This window comes from Homarus americanus, unplaced genomic scaffold (assembly GCF_018991925.1).
Source record: "Homarus americanus isolate GMGI-L3 unplaced genomic scaffold, GMGI_Hamer_2.0 scaffold29263, whole genome shotgun sequence".
Lineage (NCBI taxonomy): Eukaryota > Metazoa > Arthropoda > Malacostraca > Decapoda > Nephropidae > Homarus > Homarus americanus.
In genome coordinates, this window is record NW_024716386.1 from 22,047 (window position 1) to 39,137 (window position 17,091).

A 17,091-nucleotide genomic window follows, 5' to 3' on the forward strand; every position below is an offset into this window, starting at 1 on the left:
ACTCAACCATTACCAATATGTTAATAAGGAATAGCCCAAGTTTGAATGTAAATGGAAGTGTTTATTGTATTCCATGTAGCAAATGTAATTGTAATTATGTAGGTCAGACAGGAAAAACACTGCAGCTCAGAATCAAACAACATAAGTATAATATCAGAACTGCATCTGAAAGCAGTGCCTTGTTCGTTCATGTTAGGAATAATAATCACCCCATTGCTTGGGAAAAAAGCTTAGAAGTATTCAAATCATCTTGTGTCACAGAAAGACTTCTGGTTGAAGCTAGTTTGATTAAGGAATTAAAATCAATAAACCTTAGTGATGGTCAGTTCAAAACTGATAATATGTTACATAAATTTATTTGTCAGTGGCCCAAGGTTAAAAATGCTTTGAAAACCTTTGATCTTGATGTATGATAGTTATTTTGTGGGTCCCTTTTTTCTGACCTGACCTGTCTAGTCACGTCATCACCCTTCTCTTAAGCTCCTCTACGTGTATGTTGGTGTGGGGATTAGTGGATGTCATCATTATGACCTGACCTCATGTTTTTAGGTCACCCTGTATATTTAAGCCTCTCTCTGTCCATGTAATCCAGTTGCCTCTGAAGATGTCTTGAATAAAGACGAAAGCTAAGGTACTCCGTTGTTTCCATTTTCCCGTGTGATTTTATCAAGATTTATCTTATCCACGTTTTCATTGTGGATTTACATGAAATATATATATATATATATATATATATATATATATATATATATATATATATATATATATATATATATATCTTATCCACGTTTTCATTGTGGATTTACATGAAATATATATATATATATATATATATATATATGGAAGGTGGGGTAAGACGGACCCCTTAAGAAATAAACGGGTCTAGAAGCCACATTTTGATATTTTTTTCATGTTTTAGGGGTTGTGGTGGTACTTTGGGGTCTTATGATTCCAATACACAACCTAGGCACGGTTATTTGAGGGAAAAATTGAAACTATGGTTAAAATAAAAAAGTAACTTTTATTGTACCCGAAAAAAAATGACGGGGTAAGACGGGTCCGTCTTACCCCGTCATTTTTTCGGGTACTTCCTAAGGGTTCATCATAACCCTCGACCAAAAAATAATGAAAACAGATCCTTCCTGGATCAAATTACAAAGAAAACCCTTCTTTCAGCATCCTTTACCCACATACATTTGCTTCTGTGCCCATTTTACACCTGCAGGGATACTTTATAAATATTATGCCAAATTGCCTGATCATTCCTTGCATAGATCACAAACAAAACACTCAATATCATCCTCATCATCCAGTATCACTGCACATTGCTCGTGTGCCCATTTTTTACAATTGGCACAACAAACCCACCCTTCACCTCTTGCAGAATTTCCAAAGGTGTCACTGCAATACAGGCAGACAGTTCCATCTCCCTCTTCACTCTCGCTGTTGCTTTCATGAAGCCAGGATGGTCCAGCTTTTGCTTGTTGTGTTTTTGGGTTTATCTTCCTTTTTTCACGTCGTAGTTGCTTTGATATGATTTTTGGCTTCTCTTTCTTTTTGCTTCTTTGCTAGACTGACCTCTTTTTCTTTTTTCTTCTGAATTTCTGTCTCGAGCTCATTCTTGTATGGGGATCCTGTCATGTTGAGGGGTCTCCTTTGAGCCCTAGGTCTTTTCTTTCGTGTCGTTATGGTCACCTTTGGCAAGGGAACAATTTCCTTGGGTGAACTACCTGGCCTGAACAGACTTGGTTTTCAGGAACAGGAACAGCACATGAGTTTTCCGATATGTCAGCTACTTCCAATTCAGGTTCATTCTCAGTGACCATGATAGGAGGGGCGACATGGTCGTTCAGATCTTCCTCTTCCTGATCAGCATTTAATGGAAAGTCTGTTGGGTGGGCAGGTAAAAATGCAGCTTCTCCGAAAACATGCTTATTCAATGGGCAGATACCGGTTTTCTTAAACCCATTAATGGCTGTGTTTGGAACAGCAGCATGTAGATAGGCCTCACCAAACAAAGCACTTATTTTGTAGATTGTCACAAGCCTGCCAGGATTGTTTCTGAGGAATGTTTCAATAGCCCTCACATAGTAGGCATTCAGTGGTTTCATAAATGAAACATCCAGTGGCTGCATTCGGTGACTGCAATGTGGTGGTAAAACAACAATCGTGACATAATTATCCCTGGCAAGATTGATAACATCAAGATTCTTAATATGGGTCATATGTCCATCCATAATCAACAATACTGGATCATTCACTGATGGCTTGGTGTGGGCAATAAAGTGCTGAAACCATTCTGTAAAAATGGGGAGCTGCATCCACCCAGATGGATGACAGGCAAATCCGGTTCCTGGTGGAGCACCATCCTTTAGTTCTTGCTTCATACGAACCCGTGGAAAGATGAGGAAAGGTGGAACAAACTGCCCTCCAGCTGACATACAGCAAACTGCTGTAGCTAGAACTCCTCTTTCAGCAGAAGTCAGACTGCCAATCTGTTTTTTCCCACGCTGACCAAGGATTTTTGTAGGTTTTGTCTGCACCGTTGTAATACCTGTCTCATCCACATTGAAAATCCTGTGTGGAGGAAAGAAGTGGCCTTCCTGAACTAAGGATAAGATGTCGAAGAACTTGTCCACATTTGTCTGATTGAAGCATCTTGCTCGAGCAGCAGAAGTTGGTTCTGGGGTCCGAATTGAAAGTTGTGGGTGGCGCCGTAGGAAGCCCAATAACCAGTCTTTACCTGCAAGTCCAACCTGGAAAAAGACAGAAACAACAGATAAAATGTAACTGGAATAAAATCAAACTTCAATGTGTATCAAATCAGGATGTAAACTAAGTATGAAAGTAAGAAACCTGTTCTGTAGAAAGATCTCACCGTTTTGTTAAATTTGTGGTCCAAGTTATTCCTCTCCGCTGCTTGGAATGCAATGTAGCGAACATCCCTTGTAGTAAGTCCAAAAAATCGATCTTCCATCGATAAAATGTGAGCAACCAACTCTTCTTCTTGTTCATTACTGAATACCGTCGTGAGAGGACCAAGCATCTGGAAATAGAGGAAGACATAATATGTTAGAAGTTAGAAACAAAAACGAAATTTAATAGGCTACATAATATTGCAGGACAACGAGCCCAAAAGAAGGAACAAATTCATAAATATTAATAAAAAAAATTAGGCTTTCAGGAAATGTTACACAAGATAGTTAAGTTTTGAAGATGCTAAACAGTTTCTTACCTTTGTCGAACCGGTTGCTATCTTATTTTTCTCTTTAACGCGGCGACGTAGAGTAGTCTTGGGGACATTAAATTCCTTGGAGGCTGCTTTCACACCCATCTTTTTTTCTTTAACTGCAGATATTGCATTCTGCATTGCTTCTGTATTCCATCCCCCTCTATTACTTATTCTCACGTATTTCCGGGGCATCTACAAGGAAAAAGGAAAGAAAATGCTAAGTGTTTGTAAAATATTTAGAGTAAGGGGTGAGATGGAACCCTCGGGGTCCATCTCACCCCATACGTAAATATTCGCATTATTTTTTTTTAATAAAACATCTATGTTTTATATATCATGTTATGGCACATACCTATAATGCACACACGATTGGCTATATGCAGCATAAATACCAAATCATTACAGCCAGTATATCAATGCAAAAAAATAATTATCTTACCTTCTCCAAATAACATCAGCACTGTCAAAAAACACAAACCTCCAACTCGAGCGCCAATGCGGTACTGGACCTGGCTTCCGGTTGCACCCGCGTGAGTTACAGTTGATGTGAAGGACATCTAGTGGCAACAATCTTAACCATGCCCTTAATAATTCAAATTAGAGGAGGGTCCATCTCACCCCAGGGGTCCGTCTTACCCCACCTTCCCTATATATATATATATATATATATATATATATATATATTATATACATATATAATATATATATATATATGTATATAATATATATATATATATATATATATATATATATATATATATATATATATAACATATATATATATATATATATATATATATATATATATATGATAATAATATGTATATATATCATATAGTATATATATGTATATATGTATATATATATGTATATATATATATATATTATATATGTATATATACAATATATATATATATATATATGTATAGTATATATATACTATATATATATATATATATATATATGTATATAATATATATGTGTATATATATAATATATAATATATATACAAATATATATATATATATATATATATATATATATATATATATATATATATATATATATATATATATAGACTAGATTCTATGATGTTCCTAGTATGAAGTTCCCAAGCGCTTTCGTGTAATTCACATCTTCAGGGGTGAGTACAGACTAAAGAGAAGTACAAAACAAGGTGTATATATACAGAGGAGGGTGAGACCAGGTCCACAATGGTCAGGTATTAGGTAATGACCCTACTAATCTTTAAATAGCACGGCAACGGTCGGTAGTCAGGTCAGAGGGTAAGGTGACCCAACCTTCTCACCTGGTTACAAATCTTCTTATTACAAAATTGTCCAGTTTGTACATGCCATTACTCAAATTCATGTTGAATGCTTCGGTATGTTTAATGAGACTAGATTCTATGATGTTCCTAGTATGAAGTTCCCAAGCGCTTTCGTGTAATTCACATCTTCAGGGGTGAGTACAGACTAAAGAGAAGTACAAAACAAGGTGTATATATACAGAGGAGGGTGAGACCAGGTCCACAATGGTCAGGTATTAGGTAATGACCCTACTAATCTTTAAATAGCACGGCAACGGTCGGTAGTCAGGTCAGAGGGTAAGGTGATCCAACCTTCTCACCTGGTTACAAATCTTCTTATTACAAAATTGTCCAGTTTGAACATGCCATTACTCAAATTCATGTTGAATGCTTCGGTATGTTTAATGAGACTAGATTCTATGATGTTCCTACTATCAATTGAATTACAAGGTAATATTGAGGAGGCATTATCCCAGTCAATGCAATTCTTGTAATCTCTCAAATGAACAAACAGAGCATTGGATTCCTGGCCTGTCCTAACACTATATTTATGTTGTTTAAGTCTAGTTACCTGTTTTACTTAGGCCAGACAGGTAAAGATATCTTTATTCTTGCTTATATTCTTATAAGTAATTCTGATATTTCTCTGCTTATAGTTCCGAGTCTTTCATTTCATTTCATATAATGTATATTATATTTTCTGAATTTATATGTCCTTACCTTGCTGAAGTATACTCTGTTTTATTATATTCTCAACCATGGATTAGTCAGTGGAACCATGTTATTCTTAGTACAACACTTATACTTTCACCAGTAGACTGCCACCACCCAGACTTTTATTAGAATATAACATAACTCATGGAAAGCTTTTGGGTAGTGTGGTAGAGTGTTTAAAGGCACGTGGGTAAGTATTATTTTCTGGGAACCAATGTTTAGAAGGAATAGAGTTGTGATACTCGTAGATTACTAATTCAATATTTATTAACACAGTGAGTGAATAAGATGTTACTTAAATTCACTCAGACATGACTGGACCCTCAGGTCTTACTGTACCATTGACAAAACAGATCCGCAATTACTTATTAATTCATTAAACACTTCAAGTATTTATTACACCATTTAACTACTTCAATTACTCACTACTTCATGAGACAACTGTTGTATTTTTTCTCTGACAAGTAAGATTCAGGAGTTACTATTCACGAACAGATAACAATGGACCCTCAGGTCTTACTCTTACAAGTAACAAGTTACATCTTCAATTCTTGGTTAAAACATTTAACAATCACTATATTGTTCCATTGTCACTGCAAGTGGGTATTATGACACACTTGACACTATCCCGAATTTAAATATTCTTTATAACAACAGGTTACTTCGGAATGACTAACGTGACACTTTAACTAACATTCCGTGGTTTGGTGGACTCAACTCCGAGAATAACAATAACCCTGGTACCACCAACATTCATGGATTCAATACTTAACCTGGGATGACTATATTTCTGCTAGTCATCCCCAAGCATGGATATTAATGCGGCTCCATACATATAGCCAAGAACAATAGATGGACCACGATCACAAAACGGAGTCAGCTGGCCAAAGTTGTTTACAGGCTCGCTCGGTAGCCCGGAGCGCCGGAGGACGTTGACTCGTGACAGACTCGCAGAGTTGTCGATGGCGTCTCCAGAGGAATCTCATCCTGGGATTATAATCTCGCCACCTAAAAGACATCCTTCGAGAGCGGCTCCCGAATTTCAGTAGTGTTGCCAACACACAAATAGTGCCTGGAGATGCGTTTGAGGAGAAATCACAAGAGAGTGATTTTCCTCCTGCCTCGGTATATATGCGAGCCTGAGGGCATATCCCTACCAGAAAGACTAATTTTACTAACAATAGACCTTCTATTCAAAGTGGTCGCTGGACACCTAGCTGTGACCGTCAGTGTCACATATCAGGTTAATTGTCTATGTCTATCTTTATGATCTAATCGGAGATTAGTTTGTCAGGAAAGAGGTGAAATGTAGTTATATACGCACTAGCAACTCTACTCGCCCGACCGCAGACCACATTCCAGGTCAAAACAGCAAAAATCTCGGAGAATTTTGAGTTTGACAGAAACTGTTCAGTATATTAACGACTTTCTAAAATAGACAACTGACACTAACTAAACTATAAACATCAGATTCCCTGATGTTTGGGCGACAAAATAATATAACTTCGGTAGCGATAGGAAATTCCGGATAACCCCACGAAGGACATAAAATATGCCACTCTAGCTGGCAAGCTCGACACTCACTTACTTGACAAGTTTTACTAACAATAAGGACAGTTGAAGCTTCCAACACCACTCACAATGGATCTTGAATGTTCCAACTGTAAACAGACATATCTAGGTTGCCTTACCAATTGCAACCACAGTTGCAATTTCAAATTGTGTCATTACTAAGGAATAATGAAGTCTCGGGTGCATTCTAAGATTGAGAGAAAACAGAGGACTCAGGCATCCTGAAGCAATGAGAAAACGGACTCCTCAGATGGGGAACCCCAATAAGAAAGCATAGCTACATGTTTTGTGGGCTATTGAGAGTAATATGAATTGTCTGATTTTACGTTAACTGACGTGTATGACCGTGGTCATTACAAAGCTTTCCCCTCCCAAAAATTCATATTATGCGGTATAGTCAACAAAACATTCACAGTAAATACATAATTTTCAAAACACAACACCCTTTAATACTGGGGTAATGGTCAACAATACAGGTAACCTACATGTTACAAAATTTTCACATACATAAAATTTTTCACCTCAAATGAATAATCTACCAAAGCAATACTGGTCGTGACACAGAGAAGAACATAACCATACATCAATGTTATAGAACATAATAATAAAAAAAACAAGCTAGCCGCATTTACATTTTTGTACATTTTTAACTACAACATCCACCAGGATGACAAGTAGTTTCCATCTAGGCGATTGATCAGATATGTATGACACTGGACCCAAGCACAAAATTCAACAATCGAGATCTCAAGCTTTGAGTAGATAGACTGACCCCATCGAGCCACTGAGGTATGCGGGTTGAACTTACCACAAAAAGGATCATTCTCCACTCAAGAGACGAGGCAAGATCTAAGCGGCCAGAGCTCATGGACACAAATAGACTATAATGCAGGCGACCCGGTCCACATGATACCCCCAAAACCTCCAGTGCCCTTCTGTACTTCGTAATGCAAGTGTCTTCAACTGCACTAGGCCCATATACTGCTGTACACTCCTAGCAGTGACTAAAGTCCAGCACAACTACCTCCTACACAAACCCAGGCCTACTGCAGATAGGACCTCCAAGCGAACCTGATCACTCACACCAAACGATGTTCTCACTGCAGTAAGATTTATCTATTCACTCCTCTTATCTATGCTACATACTGACAATCCCTTCACAAAAAGTCTCACGCTGGCCAAACTTGAATGGCAAAACCAACAGTTGATGTTCATCAACAACACATCCAAACAAGATGTAAGTGCCCTTGACGGCAACCGAGAAACGCGACCGCCCAACTGGGTCTGTCACTAAAGATCCATATGGATCATTGGTCTCCTACTCCTCCTTGAAAACTTAGCTGCAGGAACTGCCACTGGGTTCCCGTGACTGCCCACACACTCTCTTTCATCCTGTTCTGAATTTGATAAAGAATCAACAGGTGGTCACATTTACTTTTACTTCTACAGTGCCTTTCACATTCAGCTCATCCCCGGTAACAGCTTTGTATTTGTACTTACAAGGCCTAATGGGACCTATGCCTAAGGTATTGACAAAACTTAGAGAAATTAACTGCACTTCACTGCCTGTATCAATTAAAACTGTACAATTACACCGTCCCACCGGCAAGTGTATGAAAGGGAAGGACTTTCTCAATACTCTGGCTAACCTGTCTGACTAGGTTGTAAAATCACTAGCCCACACTATTGTAGTGGATTTCTCCCCTACAAACGCTGTTTGTTGCTGAGTAGCCGACCCCGCGAATTCCCCAGTGTATGCCTCTTGGTCTGGGTCAACCAGCGCCGCCATACATCACGGAGGTCAACTACTAAGCCACGCCTACCCCCGCTATTTAAGACCTGACCTCGTGGGGAGGAAGGCTAGATCTAACCTTCGTCTCCAGTGCACTACAGCCTTCGGCCTCCTGGCAGATACACCCCACGCTGTCCAGCGACCACTTCGCAACCCTAACAACGCTGAAGGTGAACAAACTCCCCACTCCACCCCCCCCCCGAGATGGAGATACAATACCCAAAAGGCAGACTGGGGACTCTTTAAGAAACACCTGGCTAAGTGGCGCGAAAAATCACAGCCGGCCGGCGCAGCACCCGTGAATGAGACAACCCTCCACCACCAATTGGTCGAGGCGTTTCACCAAGCGGCAGAAGAGGCTATCCCAAAAACAAAACCCACATCAAGACAGTACAATGATTACTGGTACTACTGTCCCAGGGTGAAAGAACTCAACCACAGAGTGAACATGGCCCGAAGAAACTACAGGAGACATCCCACGGCAACAAACAGACATCTCCTGCAAGTCATAGTTAAGGATACCAGGGAAGAGAAGGAAGAAATAAAAAACGTAAGCTGGCTCAAGTGGTGCTCCGAACTGAACGAGCACACCTCCCTTGGCAAGATGTGGGCCCAGATCCGAAGGGCATCTGGGAAGGCAACACCACCACCACCAACCCATCCCAACCCAGAAGAGGAAGCCGAGAGACTTGCAAAACTGTTCTCTGACCGAGCAGCAACGAAAAACCTCCCGAGACAGGCGGAGGAGACGCAACGGCGTCTGCGACAGGTCAGACTCCAGATGATCGAAGAGGCCTGCAACAGTGAAGATGACACTGACAGACCATTCAACCAGCAAGAACTCCAGAAGTCGCTAAAACGAAGCAAGGACACAGCACCAGGGGCTGACAGGATAACCTACTCCATGCTTTCTCATGCCGGTACAGCCGGACACGAGGCTCTGCTGCAAGCCATCAATGCCTCGTGGACAGCACAAAGACTCCCACCGGAATGGAAGAAGGCAGATATACAGCCCATTCCGAAGCCCAGAGAACCAGACAAACCGAGGCCCATCTCCCTTCTCAGCTGCATAGCGAAGACGGGAGAAAGAATGGCTCTCAACCGACTCAAGTGGAAAGTAGGCAGCCCACACCCTCACATCTTTGCTTACACCGAGAACACCGGCACAGGCAACAACATCGCCGAGATACTCAGCACAGTGGACAACAAACCAGCTCTGGTGGTCTTCCTCGACCTGGAGAAAGCCTTCGAACTAGCAAATCCATTGGCCATTACAACTACGCTCGCTAAAAAAGGCGTCAAAGGAAGGTTGCTGGGGTGGATCCAGAACTACCTCACACAGAGAGAAGCACGAGTACGCTTTCAGGGAGCAACCTCAAGCTACAGGGTCCATGAAAACGGAACCCCACAAGGAGGCATCCTCAGTCCAATGCTGTTCAATGTCCTGATGGAAAATCTAGTCAAACTTCCTTTCAGACAAACAGCCAAGCTCCTATGCTATGCAGACGACTTACAGCTTATAGTAAGAGGATCGAACAGACTAGCCAACACGCAACACGCACTCCAACTTATAGAAGAGGAGTGCAACAGACTTGGACTCAAGATAAATCCAGCCAAGTCGAAAGCGATGGCCATCTGCACAGACACACCAGACAAGATGCTCTCCATACAAAACACGCCGGTAGTCTGGACCAACGCCCACCAGTGTCTTGGAATCTGGTTTGACCAGAAACTCACCTTCAAGCCGCAACTCGAGTATCTCAGGCACAGGACGAAGAGCAGACACAATATAATGAGGTCGCTCACCAGCAAATCCGCAGGAGCAAACCTTCATGTGCTCAAAGCCTACTACACAGCCGCCATCAGATCGCTGGTAGATTACAGTGCTCCAGCACTCATTGGACTGAGAGAAGACCAAATAGCTAAGCTAGAAGTCATCCAAAACAATGCTCTCAGGACCATGCTCGGAGCACCCATGTGGACCAGAATTTGCAATCTGCAAATGGAAACCGAACTACCACCCCTGGCAGTACGAGTCAAGCAGGTGACAGCCGGTCTCCTCGCCAAAATCTGTAGAGCAGACAAGCCCACAGTTGCCAAGATTCGAATCAGTGCCTCCCTCCACCTCGACCACAGAGTGCGAGGGGCCACCTGGTCGCACGAGGCAAGCGAGGTCATCCGACACCTGCAAGCAGAAACACTCGTCAAGAACAACCAAGACACACGAGACAATGGTTACGCTATTCCTCCACCATGGAGCCCTCCGCCAGCCACACTCAAAATCACCGACCTAGGCGATAGTAAAGCCAACCTCCAGAAGGACGACCTCAAAAAAATAACTCTCGAAGCCATAGCCACCGAGACACCGGCTGATGCAGCATCATACTTCACAGACGGCTCGGTGGACCCAAAACATCATAGATCCGGAGCGGCCTTCTACACCCAAGGTCAGACCCTCCAATGGAGACTTTCCAATGACTGCTCCATCCTACAAACAGAACTGGTAGCAATCTCAAAGGCCCTACAACACGCTGCAACACAACACAACAAGTCCGTCATAATTCACACGGACTCGAAATCGGCCATGCAGGCGCTGCAACACAGTCAACCAAGAGACAACGTCCACATCATCACCTCGATCCTCGCACAGCTACAGGAATTCCAAAGCCAAAACCGACCAGTCGTCTTACACTGGATTCCCAGTCATGTAGGGATCGGAGGAAACGACGTGGCAGACGAAGCAGCCAAGGCAGCTACACGTTCTAGTAGCGTACACATCCAAGTTCCAGCAAGTGTGCAACAGATCAAGAATCACCTCAGAAAGACTACCAAGCTCCACATCAAAAAGAGCTTCCTTCATGCACTCAACGCTGGTTCCCAATCAGCCAAATGGTACCTGGCGGCCACAAAAGGGGAACCACCTTTCGCTGACAAGAAAACTCCAAGACAAACCCAAGTCAGCCTTCATCGACTACGACTAGGGTACAAGTGCTCCTGGCAGATGATCGGAAATGACGTCATGGAATGCACCTACTGTCAGGAGCCAGCAGCCAACCCACTTGAACACTATCTCCTCGATTGCGAGGTCACACAAAGCCTCCGAAACAGAACTCAAATCTCCCAAGAAACACACACAACACCAGCAGCCACTCTAACCCGAAAGGCCCATACAGACCACATTCACCACCTACTCCGGGTCATCACACGATACCCACCACCCAGATAGCTTAGAAAGCATCCTCTCCCAGCAAGTGCGGACCCCAGTTCGGGGGGCGCGCCACTCCGAAGCTGACCACGTCCAAGAGTGGGGGCTGGTGGTAAGCGTCTACTGATCGGGGGTCCGCTCACACTTGCAACCTGCAGTATCCCTCCAATCTGCAGGTGGGACCACCTCCAATCCCAATCCGGTCTGGCTGCTCCTGGAGCTCCAGCCGGAACCACCAAACGGGCCGCCTATAGGCAAAGGCCCGTGTCGGACTACGGTCCGACAATCTCAACAACAACAACGGTGACCTCTCTCTTTTCTAGCTACAGCCCCAGCAAGCTACACCACCTCCTCCGCCACTGCCTGGTGGCCCTCGCTCCCGCCGGCGAGCATGGCGACCCACAAGCTGTCCTTCTCCGAGCATCCTCACCAACCAGCTCTCTCTACATCACGCTTGTAACCACGCTGCCACTTCCCAGCACCAAGCTGCATTTTACATCCAATACAACATGTTTACAGAGAGCACATTGTGAGTTTCCTTTCTCCATCCCATCCTGAGTGTGAACCCAAATAACCCGTACCCCACAAATGGTGACCCCGGAGATTCGCACTCACACAGGATGGAGGAGAAACAGATCATGCTTATCCACCCAGAAGCAGCTCTCATCGGCTCTACAGCTACTGTCTCTAAACCGCAGGTTAGACACCCTAGAGCAGCACTGCTTCTCTAAGCAGACACCAGCTCCTCTTCCTGCCCCAAGCACCACGTCCTACCGACCCCAGCACACCCGTCCTGCCTCAGACGCCGCCCCCGGCCCAGCAGTACCCCCTGCCGCTCCTCCTGATGCAGCCCCTGCTCCCGACGCGGCCCATGCGCCTGAGTGCGGACCAACACACCACCTCTTTTCTCCCTCAGGTACTCCCTGCTACTGTCCTGCACCCTGCTGCTGTCGTGGACCCAGCTGCTGTCACGAGCTCTCATCCGCTTCTGCTGACGCAGCCCCTGCTCCTCACCCAGGCCCACACACCCCACAAGGCGCATCTGACGACTCTGTACCTGCCGTGAGGGAAGCACAACATTCATCGCCTCCACACACCCTTTTTCTCTCTCTCTACTCCCACAGATATTGTGTATCTAGACAGTTGTCTCGTCTAGCGGCCGGCTCATCCACGCCCTCGCCATTCTGCCTCACATTTGCCATGCAACCCTGCAGACAAGTCTCCTACACCGCCTGGAGGGAAGGGTGGAGTATTGTAGTGGATTTCTCCCCTACAAACGCTGTTTGTCGCTGAGTAGCCGACCCCGCGAATTCCCCAGTGTATGCCTTGTGGTCTGGGTCAACCAGTGCCGCCATACATCACGGAGGTCAACTACTAAGCCACGCCTACCCCCGCTATTTAAGACCTGACCTCGTGGTGACCTCTCTCTTTTCTAGCTACAGCCGCAGCAAGCTACACCACCTCCTCCGCCGCTGCCTGGCGGCCCTCGCTCCCGCCGGCGAGCATGGCGACCCACAAGCTGTCCTTCTCTGAGCATCCTCACCAACCAGCTCTCTACATCACGCTTGTAACCACGCTGCCACTTCCCAGCACCAAGCTGCATTGTACATCCAATACAACATGTATACAGAGAGCACATTGTGAGTTTCCTTTCTCCATCCCATCCTGAGTGTGAACCCAAACATCCCATACCCCACACTATAACATCATCGGGGTAGCTCCATTCAACTCAGTTCTTCGCTGCAAAAAGTGGCTACCACTATGTTTACTTCTCTGGTAAAAAATATAAAGATTAACGAGATTGGCTGAAAAGCCCAAAAGGTAAGCGTGTAAACCTTGATACGTTATATCCATCACTAAATGTGGTTAGGTCTCGACTTTTGTTAAGTATTACTTTAATAATATGCAAGTCTAAGGTAGAATACTATTCATTTCTTGCCGTTCTCTCTACTAATTCATCTAAGTTGGGTAAGTCTAAGCACACTTATCAAAAGATCTGACTTCCCCCTTCTCAAACCCAAAGTCTAGTAACCATGACAACAACTAACTTCCTCGGCCTCGCCGGTAGTTTTCCTTTCATCAGGTTCTGACCCTGACGGAAAACCTCTGAACCTAATTTTCTCCCAACTTCTCTGAACCTTTATCATTCTCCGCTGAATACTTGCCTCCATGGCTTTGGTAAATTCTGCTCGGAACTCTCACACAAGTTGCAACTTATTCACAACTACTGTGATCATCATGCCTTGATGTCACCACAACTTCACACAACTGCATTCACAGGGAGAAATTCAATTACCACACTTCAAGAGCAAAGGGGGTAAACATTGACACCTAAATGCCTCGGATACTTCTTAAATGGATATTCATACAACTAATCAGTAAAAGTATGAGAGATTGTCACCCAGAAAATTTAATATCTCTAAAGAGAACAATACAAAGTTTCAATTCACAAAGTACTCATAGCCATGCTCAAAATAAAATACTTGATGATACTTGACGAGAATGTCTCAAGAAAATATAACTCTTTAGATTTCACGAATGATTAACACAAAAACAGATTTTCTGTATTCAACGAGTATTTACTATCTGTTTAAATTATCTTGACACTCTGTTACCACTTCACAATTTACTCTGTGCTTTACTCACAATTGGTGGTCCTTCCATATACAGATGTTTTTCCAACAATCCATTTTCAGATATTGCCTTGTTATTGATGTCCATATCACCACAAAGTCCTCAACCCAATCAATACTATTGCTGAAAATACACCGGAATTAGTTCTCAAATACATATAACCTCCTTTCCAACAATGAATATCAGTCTACACTGTAAGAAATTGTAATGCTGTAGGTAATAGAATTCTCAGTTAAAAGAAACAGGTTGAAAAATGCCACACTGAAAAATTTAACACCAAACTTATGTTATATCAATAATTTCAATTGTCACCAATTGACTCCAACTGAGAACTAAAACTCTTTCTAGTCCGTTTACAATTCAGGTCACTAGCAAAAGAAAAAATGATAACATACACATAAAAAAAAATCACATAACACTCACTTGGGTAATATAAAAATTTCTAAAGTTAGAAAAATACTTCAAGTGAGAATCTGAACATTTTCTATTGAAATCACATCAATACTTCCAATAAATGCCACATCTACAAATAAAACATTAGATTACATAACCTTTGTTCATCACACTCTTCACATGGCAGATGTAAACTGCCCACTCAATGTCTGTACTTTAAATCACACAATTATTTGTACTCCTTACTGATGACAAAACTTATACATTACTATATACAATATTCTGAGAAAACAAATTCACCAAAGTATCACATCTCATTCCTTCAAATTGGCTCTCAAATGAAAATAATCCCACTAGCTGGTCACCATTTGTAACGGGACGTTTTTCTTTACTTCATATTTTATCATCCAGATATACTTTTCTGTTATTATTCTTTGATTCTTTATCTATATATATCTGTATTCTTGCATATATTCTTATAAGTAATTCTGATATTTCTCTGCTTATAGTTTCCAAGTCTTTCATTTCTTTTCATATAATGTATATTATATTTTCTGAATTTATATGTCCTTACCTTGCTGAAGTATACTCGGTTTTATTATATTCTCAACCATGGATTAGTCAGTGGAACCATGTTATTCTTAGTACAACACTTATACTTTCACCAGTAGACTGCCACCACCCAGACTTTTATTAGAATATAACATAACTCATGGAAAGCTTTTGGGTAGTGTGGTAGAGTGTTTATAGGTACGTGGGTAAGTATTATTCTCTGGGAACCAATGTTTAGAAGGAATAGAGTTGTGATACTCATATAATTACTAATTCAATAATTATTAACACAGTAAGTGAATAAGATGTTACTTAAATTCACTCAGACATGACTGGACCCTCAGGTCTTACTGTACAAATGACAAAATAGATCCACAATTACTTATAAATTCATTAAACACTTCAAGTATTTATTACACCATTTAACTACTTCAAATACTCACTACTTCATGAGACAACTGTTGTATTATTTCTCTGACAAGTAAGATTCAGGAGTTACTACACACGGTCAGAAAACACTGGACCCTCAGGTCTTACTCTTACAAGTAACAAGTTACATCTTCAATTCTTGGTTACAACATTTAACAATCACTATATTGTTCCATTGTCACTGCAAGTGGGTATTATGACACACTTGACACTATCTCGAATTAAAATATTCTTTATAACAACAGGTAACTTCGGAATGACTAACGTGACATTTTAACTAGTATTCGGTGGTTTGGTGGACTCAACTCCGAGAATAACAATAACCCTGGTACCACCAACATTCATGGATTCAATACTTAACCTGGAATGACTATATTTCTGCTAGTCATCCCCAAGCATGGATATTAATACGGCTCCATACATATAATGGATCAGAAAGTTGTTTACGGCTCGCTCTTCAGAATAATCTCGCCAAGACATCCTTCGAGAACCATCTTGCCCATAGGCGGCTCCCGAACCTCAGTACTGTTGCCAACACACAAACAGCGCCTGGAGATGCGTTTGAGGAGAAGTCACAAAAGAGTGATTTTCCTTCTGCCTCGGTATATATGCGAGCCTGAGGGCATATCCCTACCAGAAAGACTAATTTTACTAACAATAGACCTTCTATTCAAAGTAGTCGCTGGACACCTAGCTGTGACCGTTAGTGTCACAGACCAGGTTAATTTTCTACGTCTATCTTTATGATCTAATCAGAGATTGAGTTTGTCGGGAAAGAGGTGAAATGGAGTTATAAACGCAATAGCAACTCTATTCGCCCGACCGCAAACCACATTCCAGGTCAAAACAGCCTTTAAGTCTCGGAGAATTTTGAGTTTGACAGAAACTGTTCAGTAGATTACTGACTTAATAAAATAGACAACTGACACTAACTAAACTATAAACATCAGATTCCCTGATGTTTGGGCGACAAAATAATATAACTTCAGTAGCGATAGGAAATTCCGGATAACCCCATGAACTTCATAAATTATGCCACTCTAGTTGACAAACTCGACACTCACTCACTTGACAAGTTTACTAACAATAAGGACAGTTGAAGCTTTCAACACCACTCACAATGGATCTTGAATGTTCCAACTGTAAACAGACATATCTAGGTTTCCTCACCAAATTGCAACCACAGTTGCAATTTCAAATTGTGTCATTACTAAGGAATAATGAAGTCTTGGGCGCATTCTAAGATTGAGAGAAAACGG

At 42.1% G+C, this 17,091-nt stretch overlaps 1 protein-coding gene across 1 annotated transcript; it reads right to left on the reverse strand.

Annotated features, from left to right (window-relative positions):
* Nucleotides 1-1,087: 1,087 nt before the first annotated feature.
* Nucleotides 1,088-3,837, reverse strand: LOC121858129 (MFS-type transporter clz9-like). The gene is made up of 3 exons (XM_042354358.1): nt 3,236-3,837; nt 2,879-3,046; nt 1,088-2,756 (listed from the first exon to the last, which is right to left on the reverse strand). The coding sequence occupies exons 1-3, from the start codon at nt 3,422-3,424 to the stop codon at nt 1,692-1,694; spliced, it is 1,422 nt and encodes a 473-aa protein (XP_042210292.1). The 5' UTR covers nt 3,425-3,837; the 3' UTR covers nt 1,088-1,691.
* Nucleotides 3,838-17,091: the final 13,254 nt, after the last annotated feature.

Coding starts and splice junctions, on each gene's coding strand:
- LOC121858129 (XM_042354358.1), bottom strand. CDS start 3,424: ATGCCCCGGAAATACGTGAGAATAAGTAATAGAGGGGGATGGAATACA. Junction 3,047..3,235: donor TAGCAACCGGTTCGACAAAG/GTAAGAAACTGT, acceptor CTCTATTTCCAG/ATGCTTGGTCCTCTCACGAC. Junction 2,757..2,878: donor ACCACAAATTTAACAAAACG/GTGAGATCTTTC, acceptor GTCTTTTTCCAG/GTTGGACTTGCAGGTAAAGA.